General features: G+C 47.7%; 1 protein-coding gene across 4 annotated transcripts; it reads right to left on the bottom strand.

Annotated features, from left to right (window-relative positions):
• Positions 1-11,427: 11,427 nt before the first annotated feature.
• LOC123451926 (protein indeterminate-domain 5, chloroplastic-like) lies at positions 11,428-18,674 on the bottom strand. Of its 4 annotated transcripts, none has more exons than XM_045128487.1 (4): positions 18,558-18,674; positions 17,627-17,951; positions 17,137-17,533; positions 11,428-12,881 (listed from the first exon to the last, which is right to left on the bottom strand). In XM_045128487.1, exons 2-4 carry the CDS (start codon positions 17,763-17,765, stop codon positions 11,777-11,779), a joined length of 1,641 nt encoding a protein of 546 aa, XP_044984422.1. In that variant the 5' UTR covers positions 17,766-17,951; positions 18,558-18,674; the 3' UTR covers positions 11,428-11,776. The 4 variants fall into 4 exon arrangements, with proteins under 4 accessions (XP_044984422.1, XP_044984420.1, XP_044984419.1 ...); XM_045128485.1 differs by having other exon boundaries at positions 18,563-18,674; XM_045128484.1 differs by lacking the exon at positions 18,558-18,674 and adding an exon at positions 18,254-18,506.
• Positions 18,675-19,692: the final 1,018 nt, after the last annotated feature.

The following is a 19,692-nucleotide window of genomic DNA, read 5'->3' as shown; positions in this document are numbered from 1 at the left end:
TGTCTCCTTTGGGTAACCTATGAAGATGCACTTTTCCTCTTTGGGTTCCAGCTTTTCAGGCTGAAGCTTTTTGACATAAGCATCACATCCCCAAACTTTAAGAAACGACAACTTTGGCCTTTTGCCATACCATAGTTCGTATGGTGTCGTCTCAACGGATTTTGATGGTGCCCTATTTAAAGTGAATGCAGCTGTTTCTAATGCATAACCCCAAAACGATAACGACAAGTCGGTAAGAGACATTATAGATCGCACCATCTCTAATAAAGTACGATTACGATGTTCGGACACACCATTACGCTGTGGTGTTCCAGGCGGTGTCAACTGTGAAACAATTCCACATTGTCTCAAGTGAGCACCAAACTCGAAACTCAGATATTCACCCCCACGATCAGACCGTAGGAACTTGATCTTCTTGTTACGATGAGTTTCAACTTCACTCTGAAATTGCTTGAACTTTTCAAATGTTCCAAACTTGTGCTTCATTAAGTAGACATAACCATATCTACTCAAATCGTCAGTGAAGGTGAGAAAATAACGATATCCGCCGCGTGCCTCTACGCTCATCGGACCACACACATCGGTATGTATGATTTCCAACAAGTCACTTGCACGCTCCATTGTTTCGGAGAACGGAGTTTTAGTCATCTTACCCATGAGGCATGGTTCACACGTGTCAAGTGAATCAAAGTCAAGTGACTCCAAAAGTCCATCGGCATGGAGTTTCTTCATGCGCTTTACACCAATATGACCTAAGCGGCAGTGCCACAAAAATATGGCGCTATCATTGTTAACTCTAACTCTTTTGGTCTCAATGTTATGTATGTGTGTATCGCTATCAAGATTCAATATGAACAATCCTCTCACATTGGGTGCATGACCATAAAAGATGTTACTCATAGAAATAGAACAACCATTATTCTCTGACTTAAAAGAGTAACCGTCTCGTAATAAACAAGATCCAGATATAATGTTCATGCTCAATGCAGGCACTAAATAACAATGATTCAAGTTCATAACTAATCCTGATGGTAACTGAAGTGAAACTGTGCCGACGGCGATTGCATCAACCTTGGAACCATTTCCTACGCGCATCGTCACTTCATCTTTCGCCAGCCTTCGTCTATTCCGCAGTTCCTGTTTCAAGTTGCAAATGTGAGCAACAGAACCGGTATCGAATACCCACGCACTACTACGAGAGCCAGTTAAGTACACATCAATAACATGTATATCAAATATACCTGATTTTTCTTTGGCCGCCTTCTTATCAGCCAGATACTTGGGGCAATTGCGCTTCCAGTGATCCATACCCTTGCAATAGTAACACTCTGTTTCAGGCTTAGGTCCAGCTTTGGGTTTCTTCGTCGGATTGGCAACAGGCTTGCCGATCTTCTTTGATTTACCCTTCTTGCCTTTGTCGTTTCTCTTGAAACTAGTGGTCTTATTCACCATCAACACTTGATGTTCTTTACGGAGTTCAGACTCTGCGATTTTCAGCATCGCAAACAACTCGCCGGGTGACTTGTTCATCCCTTGCATGTTGTAGTTCAACACAAAGCCTTTATAGCTTGGCGGCAGTGATTGAAGGATTCTATCAGTGATAGCCTCTTGCGGGAGTTCAATCCCCAGCTCAGCTAGACGGTTTGAGTACCCAGACATTTTGAGCACATGTTCACTGACATACGAGTTCTCCTCCATCTTGCAAGCATAGACTTTATCGGAGGTCTCATACCTCTCGATCCGGGCGTTCTTCTGAAAGATAAACTTCAACTCTTGGAACATCTCAAATGCTCCATGACGCTCAAAGCGACGTTGAAGTCCCGGTTCTAAGCCATACAAGACTGACATTGAACTACTGAGTAGTCCTCCTTACGTGCTAACCAAGCGTTCTTAACATCCTGATCAGCCATAGCGGGTGGTTCATCTCCTAGTGCAGCATTAAGGACATAATCCTTCTTCCCAACTTGTAAGATTAGCTTAAGATTATGAGCCTAGTCTACAAAGTTGCTTCCATCATCTTTCAAATTAGCTTTCTCTAGGAACGTATTAAAATTCAGGGTGACTGTCGCGTGAGCCATGATCTACAACACAAATATATTCAAAGTGGACTTAGACTATGTTCAAGATAATTAGAGTTTAACTTAATCAAATTACTCGCTAAACTCCCACTCAAAAAGTACATCTCTCTAGTCATTTGAGTGGTTCATGATCCACTTACACTAGCTCAAGTCCGATCATCACGTGAGTTGAGCATAGTTTCAGTGGTAAGCATCCCCATGCTAATCATATCATCTATATGATTCATGATCGACCTTTCGGTCTCATGTGTTCCGAGGCCATGTCTGCACATGCTAGGCTCGTCAAGCTTAACCCGAGTGTTCCGCGTGCGCAACTGTTTTGCACCCGTTGTATGTGAACGTTGAGTCTATCACACCCGATCATCACGTGGTGTCTCGAAACGACGAACTGTAGCAACGGTGCACAGTCGGGGAGAACACAATTTCTTCTTGAAATTTTAGTGAGAGATCACCTCATAATGCTACCGTCGTTCTAGGCAAAATAAGGTGCATAAAAGGATTAACATCACATGCAATTCATAAGTGACATGATATGGCCATCATCACGTGCTCCTTGATCTCCATCACCAAGCACCGTCACGATCTTCTTGTCACCGGCGCCACACCATGATCTCCATCAACGTGTCGCCATCGGGGTTGTCGTGCTACTCATGCTATTACTACTAAAGCTACATCCTAGCAAAATAGTAAACGCATCTGCAAGCACAAATGTTAGTATAAAGACAACCCTATGGCTCCTGCCGGTTGCCGTACCATCGACGTGCAAGTCGATATTATCTATTACAACATGATCATCTCATACATCCAATATATCACATCACATCGTTGGCCATATCACATCACAAGCATACCCTGCAAAAACAAGTTAGACGTCCTCTAATTTTGTTGTTGCATGTTTTACGTGGTGACCATGGGTATCTAGTAGGATCGCATCTTACTTACGCAAACACCACAACAGAGATATATGAGTTGCTATTTAACCTCATCCAAGGACCTCCTCGGTCAAATCCGATTCAACTAAAGTTGGAGAAACTGACACCCGCCAGTCATCTTTGAGCAACGGAGTTACTCGTAGCGATGAAACCAGTCTCTCGTAAGCTTACGAGTAATGTTGGTCCGAGCCGCTTCGATCCAACAATACCGCGGAATCAAGAAAAGACTAAGGAGGGCAGAAAAACGCACATCACCGCCCACAAAAACTTTTGTGTTCTACTCAAGAAGACATCTACGCATGAACCTAGCTCATGATGCCACTGTTGGGGAACGTCGCATGGGAAACAAAAATTTTCTTACGCGCACGAAGACCTATCGTAGTGATGTCCATCTACGAGAGGGGATGTGTGATCTACGTACCCTTGTAGACCGTACATAAGAAGCGTTAGTGAACGCGGTTGATGTAGTGGAACGTCCTCACGTCCCTCGATCCGCCCCGCGAACCGTCCCGCGATCAGTCCCACGATCTAGTGCCGAACGGACGGCACCTCCGCGTTCAGCACACGTACAGCTCGACGATGATCTCGGCCTTCTTGATCCAGCAAGAGAGACGGAGAGGTAGAAGAGTTCTCCGGCAGCATGACGGCGCTACGGAGGTTGGTGGTGATCTTATCTCAGCAGGGCTCCGCCCGAGCTCCGCAGAAACGCGATCTAGAGGAAAAACCGTGGAGGTATGTGGTCGGGCTGCCGTGGAAAAGTCGTCTCAAATCAGCCCTAAAACCTCCGTATATATAGGGGGAAGAGGGGGAGCCTTGCCTTGGGGTCCAAGGACCCCTAAGGGTTTCGGCCGAGCCAAGGGGGGCAGCCCTCCCCTTCCAAACCGAGTCCAACTAGGTTTGGAAGGAGGAGTCCTTCCCCCTTTTCCCACCTCCTCTTTTTTTTTCTCTTTGATTTTCTTCCTATGGCGCATAGGGCCTTCTTGGGCTGTGCCACCAGCCCACTAAGGGCTGGTGTGCCACCCCCAAGGCCTATGGGCTTACCCGGGGTGGGTTGCCCCCCCGGTGAACTCCCGGAACCCATTCGTCATTCCCGGTACATTCCCGGTAACTCCGAAAACCTTCTGGTAATCAAATGAGGTCATCCTATATATCAATCTTCGTTTCCAGACCATTCCGGAAACCCTCGTGACGTCCGTGATCTCATTCGGGACTCCGAACAACATTCGGTAACCAACCATATAACTCAAATACACATAAAACAACGTCGAACCTTAAGTGTGCAGACCCTGCGGGTTCGAGAACTATGTAGACATGACCCGAGAGACTCCTCGGTCAATATCCAATAGCGGGACCTGGATGCCCATATTGGATCCTACATATTCTATGAAGATCTTATCGTTTGAACCTCAGTGCCAAGGATTCATATAATCCCGTATGTCATTCCCTTTGTCCTTCGGTATGTTACTTGCCCCAGATTCAATCGTCAGTATCCGTATACCTATTTCAATCTCGTTTACCGGCAAGTCTCTTTACTCGTTCCGTAATACAAGATCCCGCAACTTACACTAAGTCACATTGCTTGCAAGGCTTGTGTGTGATGTTGTATTACCGAGTGGGCCCCGAGATACCTCTCCGTCACACGGAGTGACAAATCCCAGTCTCGATCCATACTAACTCAATGAACACCTTCGGAGATACCAGTAGATCATCTTTATAGTCACCCAGTTACGTTGCGACGTTTGATACACACAAAGTATTCCTCCGGTGTCAGTGAGTTATATGATCTCATGGTGATAGGAAAAAATACTTGACACGCAGAAAACAGTAGCAACAAAATGACACGATCAACATGCTACATCTATTAGTTTGGGTCTAGTCCATCACGTGATTCTCCTAATGACGTGATCCAGTTATCAAGCAACAACACCTTGTTTATAATCAGAAGACACTGACTATCTTTGGTCAACTGGCTAGCCAACTAGAGGCTTGCTAGGGACAGTGTTTTGTCTATGTATCCACACATGTATATAAGTCTTCATTCAATACAATTATAGCATGGATAATAAACGATTATCTTGATACAGGAATTATAATAATAACTATATTATTATTGCCTCTAGGGCATAATTCCAACAAAGGCATGTGCTATATATCATTGATTCAAGTAATGTGGATGGAAACTAGGCAGTTTGCACGTCACTATGCATTAGATCTTGTTCTAGGTGTAGGCATGGACATAGGGGGAGTGTTGTTCTCTGAATGAACTTTCCCTCCCCCATTATGCATAAATCGATCAAGTCTTTCACTTTGGCCATTACTAAATGGCACTTGTGTTTCAAAGACGAGCGTTGGTCATGAACCCAAGGATAATTCTTCGCGGTGTCATACCTTTGCCTCAAACATAGGTGGCCACGGCCACCGCCCCTACCTTTCTCACATATGGAAGAAAGGATACAAAATGACTAGTCAGTATACCTTGCTGGTGCTATCCTTTTATTTACACTGACTAGTCGCTGCCCACGTCTTTTCCATGCTATCCTATGTCTCGTTGTGTCATTTTGAGCGGTACTACCGCCAGGACCCCAACGGTACTACCGCTAGGGGGAGCGGTACTACCGCCAGGACCCCAGTGGTACTACCGCCAGGGTAGCGGTACCACCGCCAGGACCCCGGCCTATCACGACTTGACTAGGGCTTTTTAGGGTTGTCTCAAGGGGGAGCAGTACTACCGCCAGGACCCCAGCGGTACTACCGCTAGGTCAGCGGTACTACCGCTCGGACCTCGGCGGTACTACCGCTGGCCCGTACCCTTTGGGCTATATAAAGGAGGGGGGTCCTGTTTTTTCTGCCCTCTTTCTTCTTCCTCGTGGCTCTTCCTTCCTCTACCCCGAACTCCCCCCATTTGGATCTCTATCTGCGGAGCCCCTTCTCTCCCTTGAGTTGGAGGGTTTGCTCCACTCCTCCTTCCTCCATCAAGTGCCATGGACACCGGTAAAGCTCCTCCCTTTATTCTCTTGATAGGTGTTTTCTTGTTCTAGGGTTAGGAGCTTGGTGATTTGGATCCATGGCTATGGTTTGTGCTTTGTTCTTGGATGGAACGAAGGGGATATTCTAGGGGAGTTTAGGTCCTATGATTCATTGCTTCTATCTTGACATGCCCTAGGTTCTTCATGTTTTAGATCAAGTATTTTTTTCTCTTATTTTGGATTAGATCTAAAACTTGAATCCTCTTGACTAGGCATGTCTCTATCTAGATGTTCTTGAGGTCCTCATGTGATTAGGGCTATGGTGGTTCTTGTAGTGATTCTATGCAGTAGCCATGGCCCTCGTAAATCCAATCTAGCCGTTCTTATGGATCTTTCTATATTCAGATCTGAAAGTCAACCCCCTAGCGGTACTACCGCCAGCCTGGCGGTAATACCGCTAGGACCCCAGCGGTACTACCGCCAGGGGTAGCGGTACTACCGCTAGGAGGATATTTTTCGTTTTGTTTGGCAATGTGAGTTTATTCTTATGCTTCTTTTTGACCATTGCCCTGATTCCTCCTATCGCTCTTTTTCGGTGTGTGTCTTGTGTGTCACAGGTGGTGCTCGCCGCTCGAATCCCCCACGGGACACCCAACTGAAGCAGTATCACACTCCAGATGCTCTAGAGGGCTCCGCCACTTCCGGTCTGAATCCCAAAAAGAAGTCTTTCAAGAAGCCAGCTCACAAGACCAAGGGGATCAACGTTCGCAATATGCCCCCTAAGGATTTTCTGCTGTTCCACAACCGCAATCCCTATCTAGAAGAGAAGGCTCAGATCAAGAATATCGAGCATGTTTGGTCACGGGATCACTGCATGATCTATCGCGACATCAACAAGCAATTCAAGAAGATGTTTGTTCCAGTGCAGTGGATTGATTTTGCTCACCTTCAGCAGAACCCGGATTACTTTGGTGAGGCTCTCTTTTTGATTGACAAGCTTGGCATTAAAGAGATCATCACCTTCAGGCGAGACTTTGATCCATATGTTGTGACCCAATTCTATGTCACTATTCAGTTTGCACCTGATGACGTGCGCACCATGACTTGGATGACCGGTACTCAGAAGATGACAGGTTCCTGGTCAGAATTCATGAAGCTTCTCAAGGTCGACTTTCAGGGAGATGAAACTCCTCTTGGGTTGCGTCCTCATGCTCCGTCTTCATGTACTGCCACCCCCAAGGACAGGCTGCAACAACTTTATGTGAAGAAAGGTGTGCTCCCCAAGCATCTGGATATCATGCATCGGATCTTCCGCAACACTCTCTTTCCTCGCATTGGCAACTTTGACGAAGTGCATGGTCATATAGCTGAGATGCTTCTGCTCTGTGAGGAGGCTAGGACTAAGGAATCTGCCCCTCTCGATATTTCCCACGTGATGTTCAATGAGCTCTGGAACTACATCATGAACCGCAAGGTTCCCATCTACGGGCCCTACTTGTTTGCCTATATTCGCCAGAGGTGGCACGAAGTCTATCGGATAGATGAATTCCCTATTGAGGCTGATTACTTTGTGCATGATCCTATCAAGCTCCGTATCAAAGACAAATGGGCCAACGTATCCACTTCGTCTCAGCACATGGACACTGACACAGAGACTGCCGCTGAAGGAGGCCCCGCTTCTCAGTCCCGCTCTTCTGCTATGCCATCTTGGGCAGTGAAACTGAAGGATAAAATGAAGACTCTCTTCTGTATGCAGGCCAAGGGACAGTATCAGTCTCATGTGGCCCAGAAGGAGAACCGTTAGAGGCACAAGCGTGTCTTGAGGGTCCTTGATGTTGATATCTCCAGCGGCTCAGAGGACGACATCACTCCAGAGTCTGACTGGATGCGAGTTCAAGGTTATCAGTGGACTGGGTCTGATGCAGAGGAGGAGGCGTCTGAGGAGGACAATGAGGAGGAGCATGACGATCCGGATGCCACGAACGAGTCTGGGGCTGATGAGGATGCGGAGTGACCACCTGTGTCGTTAGGTGTGCCCCTTTTTGGTGTCTTGTGCCAAAGGGGGAGAGAGTCTAGGAGCTGGATTTGCGCTTTGCTTTAGCTTTGCTTATCTTTCTCGTGTTTGCTTTGAACTTGGTTTGATCTTATCTGCTATCATTGCTTTGTGTGATGCGAGACCTGGACTAGTGTGAGACTTATTTCTATCATATGTTGTGAGTCATATGCTGTTTTATTATCTCTACCACTATCTTTATGTTCACATGCTATTACTGTGCAAATCCGGTATTGTCATCAATCCACCAAAAAGGGGGAGATTGTTAGGGCATATTTATGCCTAAGTAATTTTGGTGATTGATGACAGTACCGCAAAGGACTAATCGTGGGTGTTAAGATTTCAGATAAACACATGTCAACGGCACAAGACGACTTGCCCCCCTCCATGGAACAGAAGCACGGTGTACTCTACGATTCTCTTGCTTTGAGTCATAGGAACGCCGTACTATTAAGAGGGGACCCGAAGTGGAAAGGTTTGGGTGGAATCAATTTTGCACGCACACACTTTACCTCCTTTCCCTTTCCCTGCAACTTTGGAGTGGTTCCCGCCTCTGGTTTATCTCCTCTAAGCAAAAAGGTCTCTCAGCGGTAGTACCGCTGGAGCTGGCGGTAGTACCGCTGTGCTGGCGGTAGTACCGCCCCTGGTCAGCGGTAGTACCGCTCCAGGAACTTAGTACCGCCTTCCTAGCGGTTGTACTTCGTTGGACTTTTTGCGAAGACTTTCTTGGCGGTGGTTGGCCCGGTAGTGCATCTGCACTACCATGGGCCCAGCGGTAGTACCGCTGGAGTGTTAGCGGTAGTACCGCTAGGCTCGGGCTGTGAGTGGGAAAACGGTTGGATTCCCCCCCCCCCCACTATATAAGGGGTTCTTCTTGCTCTAGAACCCTACCTTTGACCCTCCCAAGCTCCACTGTTGCCCCCTAAGCTCAAAAGTGCCCGATCTCTCTCCCTAGCCAATCAAACTTGTTGATTCTCTAAGGATTGGTTCAGAAGGCTTAGATCTACACTTCCACCAAGAGAAAAATTGATTCCCCCACCAATCCCTTGCGGATCTTGTTACTCTTGGGTGTTTGAGCACCCTAGACGGTTGAGGTCACCTCGGAGCCACATTCCATTGTGGTGAAGCTTCGTGGTCTTGTTGGGAGCCTCCAAGCTTTGTGTGGAGTTTGCCCCAACCTTGTTTGTAAAGGTTCGGTCGCCGCCTTCAAGGGCACCTATAGTGGAATCACGGTACCTCGCAACGTGTGAGGGCGTGAGGAGAATACGGTGGCCCTAGTGGCTTATTGGGGAGCATTGTGCCTCCACACCGCTCCAACGGAGACGTACTTCCTGTCAAAGAGAAGGAACTTCGGTAACACATCCTCGTCTTCATTGGTTCCACTTGTGGTTATCTCTAACCTTTACATTGTGTATGCTTATGTTGTTGTGTATCTCTTACTTGTCTTATTTATCTTTGTTGTTAGCATCATATAGGTTCACCTCTTTGTTGTCATTTTAGTGAACCCTTATGTTGCTTACCCTAACTTGCTAAGATTAATTTAAAAGTGGTCGTTGCCTATTCACCCCCCCTCTAGTCAACCATATCGATCCTTTCAACTGGTCCGCACAGTCCTCGTAATGCCCCTAGGCCACATGCAGGTATTAACTCCGCCTCTAGCCACTCGGAACTACCCCGTCACCGGTTCGCCGGCAAATACACCAACGGACGTCCACCGGGCTCGGTGCTGACCGAATGGCTCGTCGGCACACCGATGCCGCTCATGAAGTGCGACGACTGTCCACCAAAGGTCTTGCGCCGCGTGTCTACAACCCTGGAACATCTCGGATGGATGTTCGTGAGATGCAAATATGATAGGGTATGTGCTAGTTTAGCTTCGGTTGTGCCCCGGATTCGACTTGTTTTGCTTACACTCTAATATTTATTTTGTAGGCTGGATACAACTTTTGTTATTGGTAAAAAGAATACATAAATGTATTGATAAAGCAGAATTCAATAGATGTCTGTGCACTTTTAGCTAGAGTATAGGCTAACGTTGAAACTAGATGCAAAGAAGTAACGTCTACTTCTTTTAGACCCTGAAGAAATAGAAGCATGCAAGATTGAGACTCCATAAATCAATAATGAGTACATCGAGAAGGCACTATTTCAACTTACGAAAACAGATATGGAAATTGGATATCTAAAAATGTCTTCTTTTGATTCTTGCTTTTTTTATCTTGTTATTCTAGTTAAAATCTAATGTTGTACTTCAATATATCAAAAAATAAATGATGAAAATAATAAGAAAGTGGCTTGCGAACCGCCGCGTGTTGCGCGCAAGGCCGACACATACACAAATCCAAACGATGACTCCATTATACCACTCTAAACAGACGAAAACGAACGGAACGAACATCCGTTTTGGCTGGTGTGTTAGAGTTCGCCTTACTCCGTAGTTGTCACTTGTCGAGTACGTGCCAACTTCCAACGATTCTTTTGTGCACGCCATTTCTTTGCTTCTTTGTGTGCACGGAACATATGACCGCCGTTTTCCTGTGCCCACCTTTCTAAGCTCATGTCTTTGAAACATAGCCTTAATTAGCCAAAATGTGACTAGCTAGTGAGTACAGTGATCACATAAACAGTGTGACATTTGACAGGCCTCCCTGTGCAGCTAGCTAGCTATACCTAAGTTCTGGATCGACCTGCCTGCTTCACGGACTTGCATGCACCTGTCGTCTCCCACTCTCTCTCTCTTCACGTGGACTTTGAGAGGGCCAGCTTGTTCTGTAGCGTTTAGCTACATCCAAACGTTGCATAGCGACCCGGCACGTACCTTTCTCTGTGGCTACATTTGTATACGTCAATCCACCCCTATATGTGTGGTGCGTGCCTCAACCAGACCGGATCACACACAAGCACAGTGAGAGCAGCAGTGCAAGCATTGCAATGCAAGGTCAAGAGGCCAACCAAGATCGAGGGAATAATTAGCGGTGCATTCTACTACGTAGGAGTACAACCATAGCTAGAGCTAGCAGTAGCAGTAGCAGCTGCTCCTCGATGAACCACTGGGGAATGGGGGTGCGTGCTTTGGATCATCTGCTTGTATCTTCCTCCCCTGTCGTGTGCTTCCTGTCTGGTCTCGCCTGAGACGTACATACACGACTACCCACTGATCCATTCAGCTGCCTGACTGACTGGTCATAAGCTGACGACGTAGTAGTCGTACCAGCTAATAAATGCTCGCTGTGCTTGCTTGCATGCTGCTTAACCCGGTCCTTCCAGCTTTGAAAGCAGCGCCACCCAGAGAAGAAACCAACATGAAATATAAAGCCGCCTGGCGCTGACATGGATATTATTGTATATTCTGATGATCATCATCCAGGCAAACATGCATGCATGTATGAAGCAGGCAGTAAAACCCCAAATGGTCACAGATTAAGTTCCGGTCTGGTCCGGTCTTGACATCTCACATCCAAAGTTCCAAGGAGACCGGCCGACCAAATGTACATCAAATACATACATGATAAAAGACGGCAAAATTAAACTGAAATTCTGGTCTAGCTAGTTTGCCAAAGCGAACACATCCACTAATTAATTAACAGATAAAAGATTACCGATAAACTAATTTATTGACCTTTGTTCTTCTAAAATTCAATAATTGCATGCTCTCTTCATTCTTCCATGCATGCACCTTACCCTGAGAGCTTCCATGCATTATCTTGTTGTTTTTGCCGATCGATCGATCCTGCTAGCTGTATGTTGCTACTTCAGCTCGGCAGGGTCCAGCGAGCCCATGTGGAGTCCGGCGCCGCCGCTGTGCCGCCGGGGCGGGCCCATGCCGGCTTGCACCACGCCGCCAGGGCCGACGCCGAGGAAGTCCCGAGTGCTCAGCTTGCCGTCGTCCACGGGGAAGCCCCCGCCGCTGCCGAACGGCCCGGCCCGGCCGCCGGTTGTAGCACTGGCGCCGCTTCCGCTACCCAGAGAGTTCATGATGAGGTCATGGAACGACTGCCTCTCATTCGCCGCCGCTGCCGCGGCCAACGCCGACCCGCCTTCCCCGCTGCCGCCCCTCATACCCGGGCCACGGAGCAGCCCGGCGCTGCCGGCGCCAGCATTATGGCTGCTCGTCGTCGCCCCCATCTGCGCGGCCTTCTGCAGCAGCGCAGTCGCGGACATCTGCGGGAGCCCCGCGCCCGGCTCAGACGAGCTGTACATCGAAGGGAAGCCCCCACCACCGCCTCCCAGGACGCTGCCGGACGCGACCATGCCGCCATTCTCTCCATTTCCATTGCTGCTGTTTCCATTTCCGGCGCTGCCGTTGTACTGGTTCTGGAAGACCAGGCGCGAGTCCTGGCCGCCCCCGTTGCCATTGCCTGAGAAGAAGCCAAGGTTCAGGAGGTTGTTGTTGCCGTTGCCGCCGCCGCCTCCCTGGTGCTGGTCCGGAAGTTGCATAAGGCCATGGAAGGCCGCGGGAGACTTTCCCTGGAGGAGAGAGCCTTGGTTGCCATGGGAACGGTGGACGTCGTCTTCCGCAAATTCCTGGGCGGCGCCCCCGCCCATATAGAACGGAGAGGAGGTTGCGGCCTGGGAGCGGAACATGGAGGACCCCGAGGAGGATGACATGAGGTGCTCGAACTGACCGGCGTTAGCGCCACCGCCACCAAGGTTGAGGACGTCGATGGCCGAAGCTGATGAGTGGTGGCCGGATTGGTCTGGGAAGCCGCCGGGCATCTGAGCCATGCCGGACAGATTACCGAGGCCCATGTTGCCAGGGCCGCCGTACATGCCGGCGCCGATCGGCGGCAGCCGCGCGCTCTCCTGGGCCAGCGCGTCGCAGAAGGCGCGGTGGGTGATGAAGCTGTCCCTCCTGCATACGTCGTACGTGAAAAAAATGTCAAAACCTTTTCATGCCTAATGCGCGTGGGTGCAAGTCACATTATAATTGTCACCCTATAAAAGGTCACAGTATAATTGTCTGATCAAATAATTTATAATCAAACATGCATCCTAGTCAAATCAAATCGAGGCGAAAGTTTGACCTACAAATAAATTTCAGCAGAAGAAATAAAGTACTTCTAGCTATCAAACATGATATACATGCATGAACAGTCAAGTTCACATATGTCTGCAGGGGAGTATATGGAATTAATCGGCTAATCAGGTGATGAACTGAACTTATCATCTAGTCGTTAATCATTGGCTAACCACACAACCACTGGGACCAATAACACATGCAATATACTTCGTTTTCTCTTAAAACAACATAATTCATCTTCTCTAAGAGAACGACTAAATCCCCCAATCTTAGTCGATTTGGAAGCGGGGCGGCTGTGGAAGAGCTCGTCGTCGGCTGATAATTTAGGTGTTCTTGTACCCGTTAATCGAGAATCTACTGATTTACAACACTATCAATGCCACCACGCTGTGAAAGAAATCATGCCATCAAAAGATCAAATGCACATCCTATCAACACTATCGCTTAACAAAACACCAAATATACATAACATACCATTGCGATCGATAAAGAAACTCAAAATTGTCTTGTAGTAAAATCACCAGAAGGTCCCTATTGATCCACTTAATTATGTGCTCGTTATTTGAGACACCCATATTTTTGTACTAACTGAACGAACTACCAAAACACCCCCCCCTAAAGTCAACACATACCAAAACATTGAAATCGGTCAACATTAAAATTCCTTCTTAATTTTTTTGTGTAATTTAGTGCGAAGTAAAATATGGTTCTACCACAAATTTTTGGATTTGATTCAAACTAAAATAAAAAGTGTGGTCAAACTTCAGTGAATATTGAGAAAAATAATTCAAAAATTTGACCCGCGCTACTAAATCTATTTTCGTCTCTCCAACACAATATTTCACAAAACATTATAGATTTGTTTTCTATTTAACTAGTCATGAAATATACTTACTAATGGGGGTTGGGGAAATTGTCAAGATTTGATGTTCCTACTTGTTTGCATATAATGACGGAGTTGCTCTAGATGTGCCGATTTATTAAGCTAGGTGGGTTGCTTGCAATCATTTACTGTGTTCATCTATATAAGATTGTCGTTTCTTTATCTGTATAAGGCAATGCTAGCTGGCAATTAAATTTTTTTTTGAGAAATATTCCAATCTGACTCGACAAAGGAGATTAAAATATAGATGGAACAATGCCTTATTTTGTATGGAAAAAAGACTGAGCAGAAAACATAATGATATCATGAAACTAGCCAAACGTGCATGCCAAATATGCATCGCCCTAACTACAACATTTCACAAAAATTTCTAGATTTGCCGTCTATTTAACTACCCATAAAAACTTATTACTAGGGGAGCGAGGGGCGGGGGAGGGGGGAGGTGTTGGAAGTTGTCATGTTTTTTGTTTTCCTGCTTGTTTGCTTATAACGACGAAGTTGATGTAAATATGCCGATTTACTATGCTAGTTGGGTTGCTTGCAATCCTTTACTGGTGCATCAATGATCAATTGTTTCGTTTCTTCGTTATTCAGGGGATGCTAGCTGTCAATTAATTCTGCCCGATGATTTTGAGAAATACTCCAATCTGATTCGACATAGCAAATTAAGTTATACATGGTAAAATGCCTTATTATTTGAAGGGAAAATTCAACATAGCAAATTAAGTTATACATGGTAATATGCCTTATTATTTTAGGGAAAAATAAAGACTAAAATGAATGCATAATAAGATCTTCAAACTTTGGTAAAACTAGCAAAAGGTGCTTGCCAAATATGCATTGGCCTAACTATAGTATTTCAAAAATTAACCCGTGCTACCAAATTTCTTTCTCTTTCCCCAGCACAATATTTCACAAAACTTTGTAGAATAGCATCTATTTAACTAGTCATAAAATCTGCTTACTATAGGAGGGGGCAAGGAGTGCGTGGAAATCGTCAATTTTTGTTTTTCCTACTTGTTTGCGTATAACGAAGGAGTATTGTAAATGTGCCGATTTATTACGCCAGTTGGGTAGCTCGCAATCCTTTACTGCGTGCATCAATGACAGATTGTCATTTCTTTTGTATTTGAGGGAGTGCTAGCTGGAAATTAATTTCGACCGATGATTTTTTGAAATATTCTGATCCAATTCGATAGAGCAAATTAAGTTATAGATGGCAAGATTCCTTATTGTTTAAGAAAAAAAGGCTAAGCTAAAAGCATGATAATATCATCAAAATGAGGTAAAACTAGACGAATGTGTATGCCAGATATGCATATCCATATCTACATTATTTCAAAAAATTAACCCGTGCTGCCAAATCCCTTTCTCTCTCTCCAACACAATATTTCCCAAACTTTATAGATTTCCTTCCATTTACTAGTCATAAAATCTTCTTACTAGAGGGGAGCGGGTAGTGCGTGGAAACCGTGAAATTTTGGATTTCCTACATATAATGAAGGAGTATTGTAAATGTGCCGATTTATTGCGCCAGTAAGGTAGCTTGCAATTCTTATTGGGTGCATCGATGATAGATTGCCGTTTCTTTCGTTATTTGAGGGAATGCTAGCTGGCAATTAATTTTGACCGAATATTTTAAGAATTATTCCGATCCGATTCGATAGTGCAAATTTAGTAAGAGATGGCACAATTCCTTATTGTTGAAGGAAAAAAATACTAAGTTGAATGCTTGATAATATCATCAAAATGAGGTAAAACTAGCCAAAGGTGCATGCCAATTATGCATCGCCCTAACTACAATAATCAATAAAATTAAACCGTGCTATAGAATCTCTTACTTGTTTGCATATTTCACAAAACTTTACAGATTTGCCTTCTACTTAACTAGTCATAAACTGTGCTTACTAGAGGGGAGGGTGTGTGTGGAAATCGTGAAATTATGGTTTTCCTACTTGTTTGCATATAACGAAGGAGTACTGTAAATGTGCCGATTTATTACGCCAGTTAGGTAGCTTGCAATCCTTTACTGGGTGCATCGATGATAGATTGTCGTTTCTTTCGTTATCTGAGGGAATAATGCTAGCTGGAAATTAATTTTGACAGATGATTTTTGAGAATATTCGGATCCGATTCTATGCGGATTAAGCTAGAGATGGTACAATGCCTTAATAGTTAAGGAAAAAAGCTAAGCCGAAAGCATGATAAGATCATGAAAAATGAGGCAAAACTAGCCAAAGGTGCATGACAAATATGCATCACCCTAACTATAGTAATCAGTTACATGTAAGACAACATTGGCATGTAAAAGCCGCAGCAGCAGGCTTTGTGACTAATCCATCCATCGGATGGTGCTGATTTCAAGCTAAAAGCAGGTAGCTAGACATAGGCAGCGGCAGCAGTACTAGCCAGTCTGCCAGTTGCCATGCATCACATGAGAAGGCAAGCAAGGCTGCAGTTGTGCCATGGCTGAGGGCTGAGGCTGGGCCCTCTTTGGTTAGATGCAAGGAGGAGGCCGGAGATGGGCCGGAGTGCAGGCAGCATGTATGTCATCACGTGAACATGCATGTGGGATCCATGTCAGGTCGATGCAGATGAGAGAGAGAGAGAGAGAGAGAGTGGGAAGGGTGCGGACTCCGAGATGTAAAAAGGAGGGACTGCCGCCAGATGACCGTGTCAGGTCAGGATGGATGCGTGTGTGTGCGCGCTGCATATCTCCAGTCCCCTCCCGACAAGAACGATTCACGTGGGAGCAGAGCAGAGCCCGCCAGCAAGCTGCAGGTCGACCGCTAGCTCTAGCTGCATCCATCCCCTTCCATTCTCTCTCTCTCTCTCCCTCCCTCTCTCTCTCTGCAGGGAATCCAATTCCAATCCAACCAAGCCAAAAGTTGTGCGCACACACATACACGAGAGCAGCCCATGTACCTAGGCACGTAGTACTATCAGCCTGCAGTAACAGCCCTAACCCTAGGCAGCAGCCAGCAAGCATCCCATCGTCCATCGTCATCCGTCATATCAAATCTCGTCGTTGCTAGCCCACCGTCAAAGTTTCATCATGACCCAATCATTCACCCATATATCCAAATCGAACAGCAAACGATACTCACTCCACATAAACTGAAAGGTAACTGACTGAATGAACTGAAAAAACCTTCGATCGCCAAAGATGGATCGTATCAATGGCGTGCATGCATGGTATGGTACCTTGAGAAGAGGGTGCCACAGTCGCAGCGGTACTCGCGGGTGCCGCAGGTCTTGGAGTGGGCCTTCCAGTCGGACTGCACGGCGTAGCGCTTGGCGCACTTGTCGCACTTCCACTTCTTCTCGCCGTGCTTCCGGCAGTAGTGCTTCTTGATGCCGGTGAGGTCGCCCAGGGCGCGCGCCGGGTCGTGGTGCACGCACGTCGGCTCCGGGCACAGGTACACCCGCCGGCGAGTCTCCTTGGGGTTCTTCTGCTTCAGCTTCCAGGGCAGGTTGTGGCCGCGGCGGTGCAGCTGCAGGTTCTGCTCCCGCTGGAACCCCTTGCCGCACACCTCGCACACGAACCTGTTCGTCGCCATGAGCGACCGCGGCGACAGCGCGATCACCTCCGCGTCAGGATCTGCATGCAGACAGACAGAGATCGTCAATGAATCATCACGTGCTACTGGAATTAAGATTGGCTATTAAAAGAGTAGATGGAGGGATTAATTACTTGGGTTGCCCGGCTGGTTGCGCTTCTTCTTGGGCGCCGGCGCGGCGGCGGCGGGGGCGGGTTGCTGCTGCGCGGGCATCAGCGGCTGCATCTGCGTGTCGGAGAGGCCGAAGAATGGAGCGGACGACGCGGCGGCCATCGATGGATCGGAACGGAACAAGACTTCCGCCAATTGCTTGTTTGTCGTCGTCGGGTTCAGGTGAGCCGAGCGCCGCCACACACCGAGCAGTCCAAGCGTGTCGAACCCAGTCTAGAGAGCACAAGGCGACGATGACATGGCGTGTACGTACGCACCTTGCTTGCTCCCGGCGTCTTGCGGACGGATCTAAAAGACAAACGAAAGAGATGATGGATGGATCAGAATTCAGAACAGATAGCCGCGCCGCCGCCGCGCTTGTACGTGAGAAAGACATAAGTATGACCAAGATCCACAGCGAGCAGGCAGCAGCAACCATGTATGTAGAGGACAAACCATACCATACCATACCCCTTGCGAGCAAGAGAACAAAGCAAGGGAGATGACAAATCCACAGGTAGCTATAAGCCACTCACACAACGCACACGCACGCACACACGCAAGGAAGAAGGGAAGAAATCGACAGACGGAGGACGGGGAGGGGCACGCACCGCGCCAAGCTAGGAGAAGAGTCCGGCGAGAAGATTGCTCAAACGCACCCACACACACACACACGAGAGAGAGAGAGAGAGAGAGAGAGGGATGGAGAGAGGGGTTGGGGAAAGGCGAGGCGAGGCGAGGGGTTCGTTGGGGAGTGGAGGAAAAGGAACCAAGGCCAGCCCCTCAAAACAACAGGAGCAAGGCACCAAACGGCGGACAGCAAACGGCCGGGGGCGACGATAAGGATATATACGGTATAGAAAAAACAGACGGCGCGTGATTCCGATGGAGAATTTGGGGGAGCGGTCGACGAACCCTACCCGCTTGTTGCTTTCCCCTCCGGCCGCTTCTCCTCGCCTTGGAGTCTAGGGAGGGGGGATACGATCGATATCTGCTAGCTCTCTTCCGGCCCGGGAGTGGTTGCAATGGCTTGTAGCTGAGGGCCAAATATATCGCCGCGCGCAGGGAGGGAGGGAGGAGGGGGTCGCCAGGTCCACGCGGGGGCGGGGCCCGCGGTCGCCCTGGTGCCCGCGGGTTGATTCCGTATCCTGTACACGTCGACGGGAACGTGCGGGCTTATCGGGTCCGTCGGTCGGGATGATCCGACGGCCGGCGGTGGGGTGCTTGGGTTGAGCGAGCGAGTGGGCTGGCGTGTGGGGGGACTGGTGGTGGCCGGGTCACGCCGGCCGTCCGTGCGCCTGCACGGCGTTGTGCCGGCCGCCCCGGCCGTGCGTGCGGCGCGTGCGAGTGTAGTGGACGGTGGGTGGTGCACTGCCTGGCAAGCAGCTAGCTTCTACTGCTGGGTGTGCACGCCGCGTACGGACAAACGTGCAGGTGTACGTGATCGTTGGTGTGCGGGAGACGAAGCACCCAGCGGCGATCGAGGCTGGCATGCATGTACTCGTGCTTAGATGGAAGCCCGATCGTGGCGCCTAGCTAGGGCTGCATCCTAATATTATTGCTTAAACTTTTTTATTAGTCGATATAGGCTTTCGTCATGCTTTATAAACATGGCTAACATCCAAAGAACACGTTTAAATGTACCCAAGCAATGGGTGAATTGCAAAAAGCCATCGCGTTTGACGTTTGGCATACAATTGTCACCACATTTCTAGGATGCCCCATAAATTCACCACTTTACCTATAGATTTTCACAATAAAAATAAATGACCGTTTTGAGGCTCTTAATACGATTTTTGACACGGACGGTCTACCGATCACGTACCACGCCGGACAAACCATGCGGAGAGTATGTTGACGGTTGTTAGGTCTCGCTCGTACATAATAGGGCGCACTCGCCCGATCCACTTCACTCGCTCACTCTCCCTTCTCTGCTGTCTCCCATCTCTGTCGCCGTTGGAGCTCTTCGCCATCATTAAGGAGACGGTGTTCCCTAGCCTTCGTGCGGGATGCCGTCAGGAATGATGGAGAGGAGAGAAGCGAGGAGGAG

The sequence above is a fragment of the Hordeum vulgare genome, chromosome 5H (genome assembly GCF_904849725.1).
Source record: "Hordeum vulgare subsp. vulgare chromosome 5H, MorexV3_pseudomolecules_assembly, whole genome shotgun sequence".
In the NCBI taxonomy this organism is placed as follows: Eukaryota; Viridiplantae; Streptophyta; class Magnoliopsida; order Poales; family Poaceae; genus Hordeum; species Hordeum vulgare.
Note: the sequence above shows the minus strand (reverse complement) of the source record. Positions and strands in the feature narration are given on the sequence as shown.

Excerpts from the sequence above, each read along its gene's own strand:
- LOC123451926 (XM_045128487.1), bottom strand. The coding sequence starts at position 17,765 with ATGGCCGCCGCGTCGTCCGCTCCATTCTTCGGCCTCTCCGACACGCAG. Across the intron at positions 17,534-17,626 it reads CAACCAGCCGGGCAACCCAA|ATCCTGACGCGGAGGTGATC; the intron begins GTAATTAATCCC and ends GTCTGCATGCAG. Across the intron at positions 12,882-17,136 it reads TGTGGCACCCTCTTCTCAAG|GAGGGACAGCTTCATCACCC; the intron begins GTACCATACCAT and ends CGACGTATGCAG.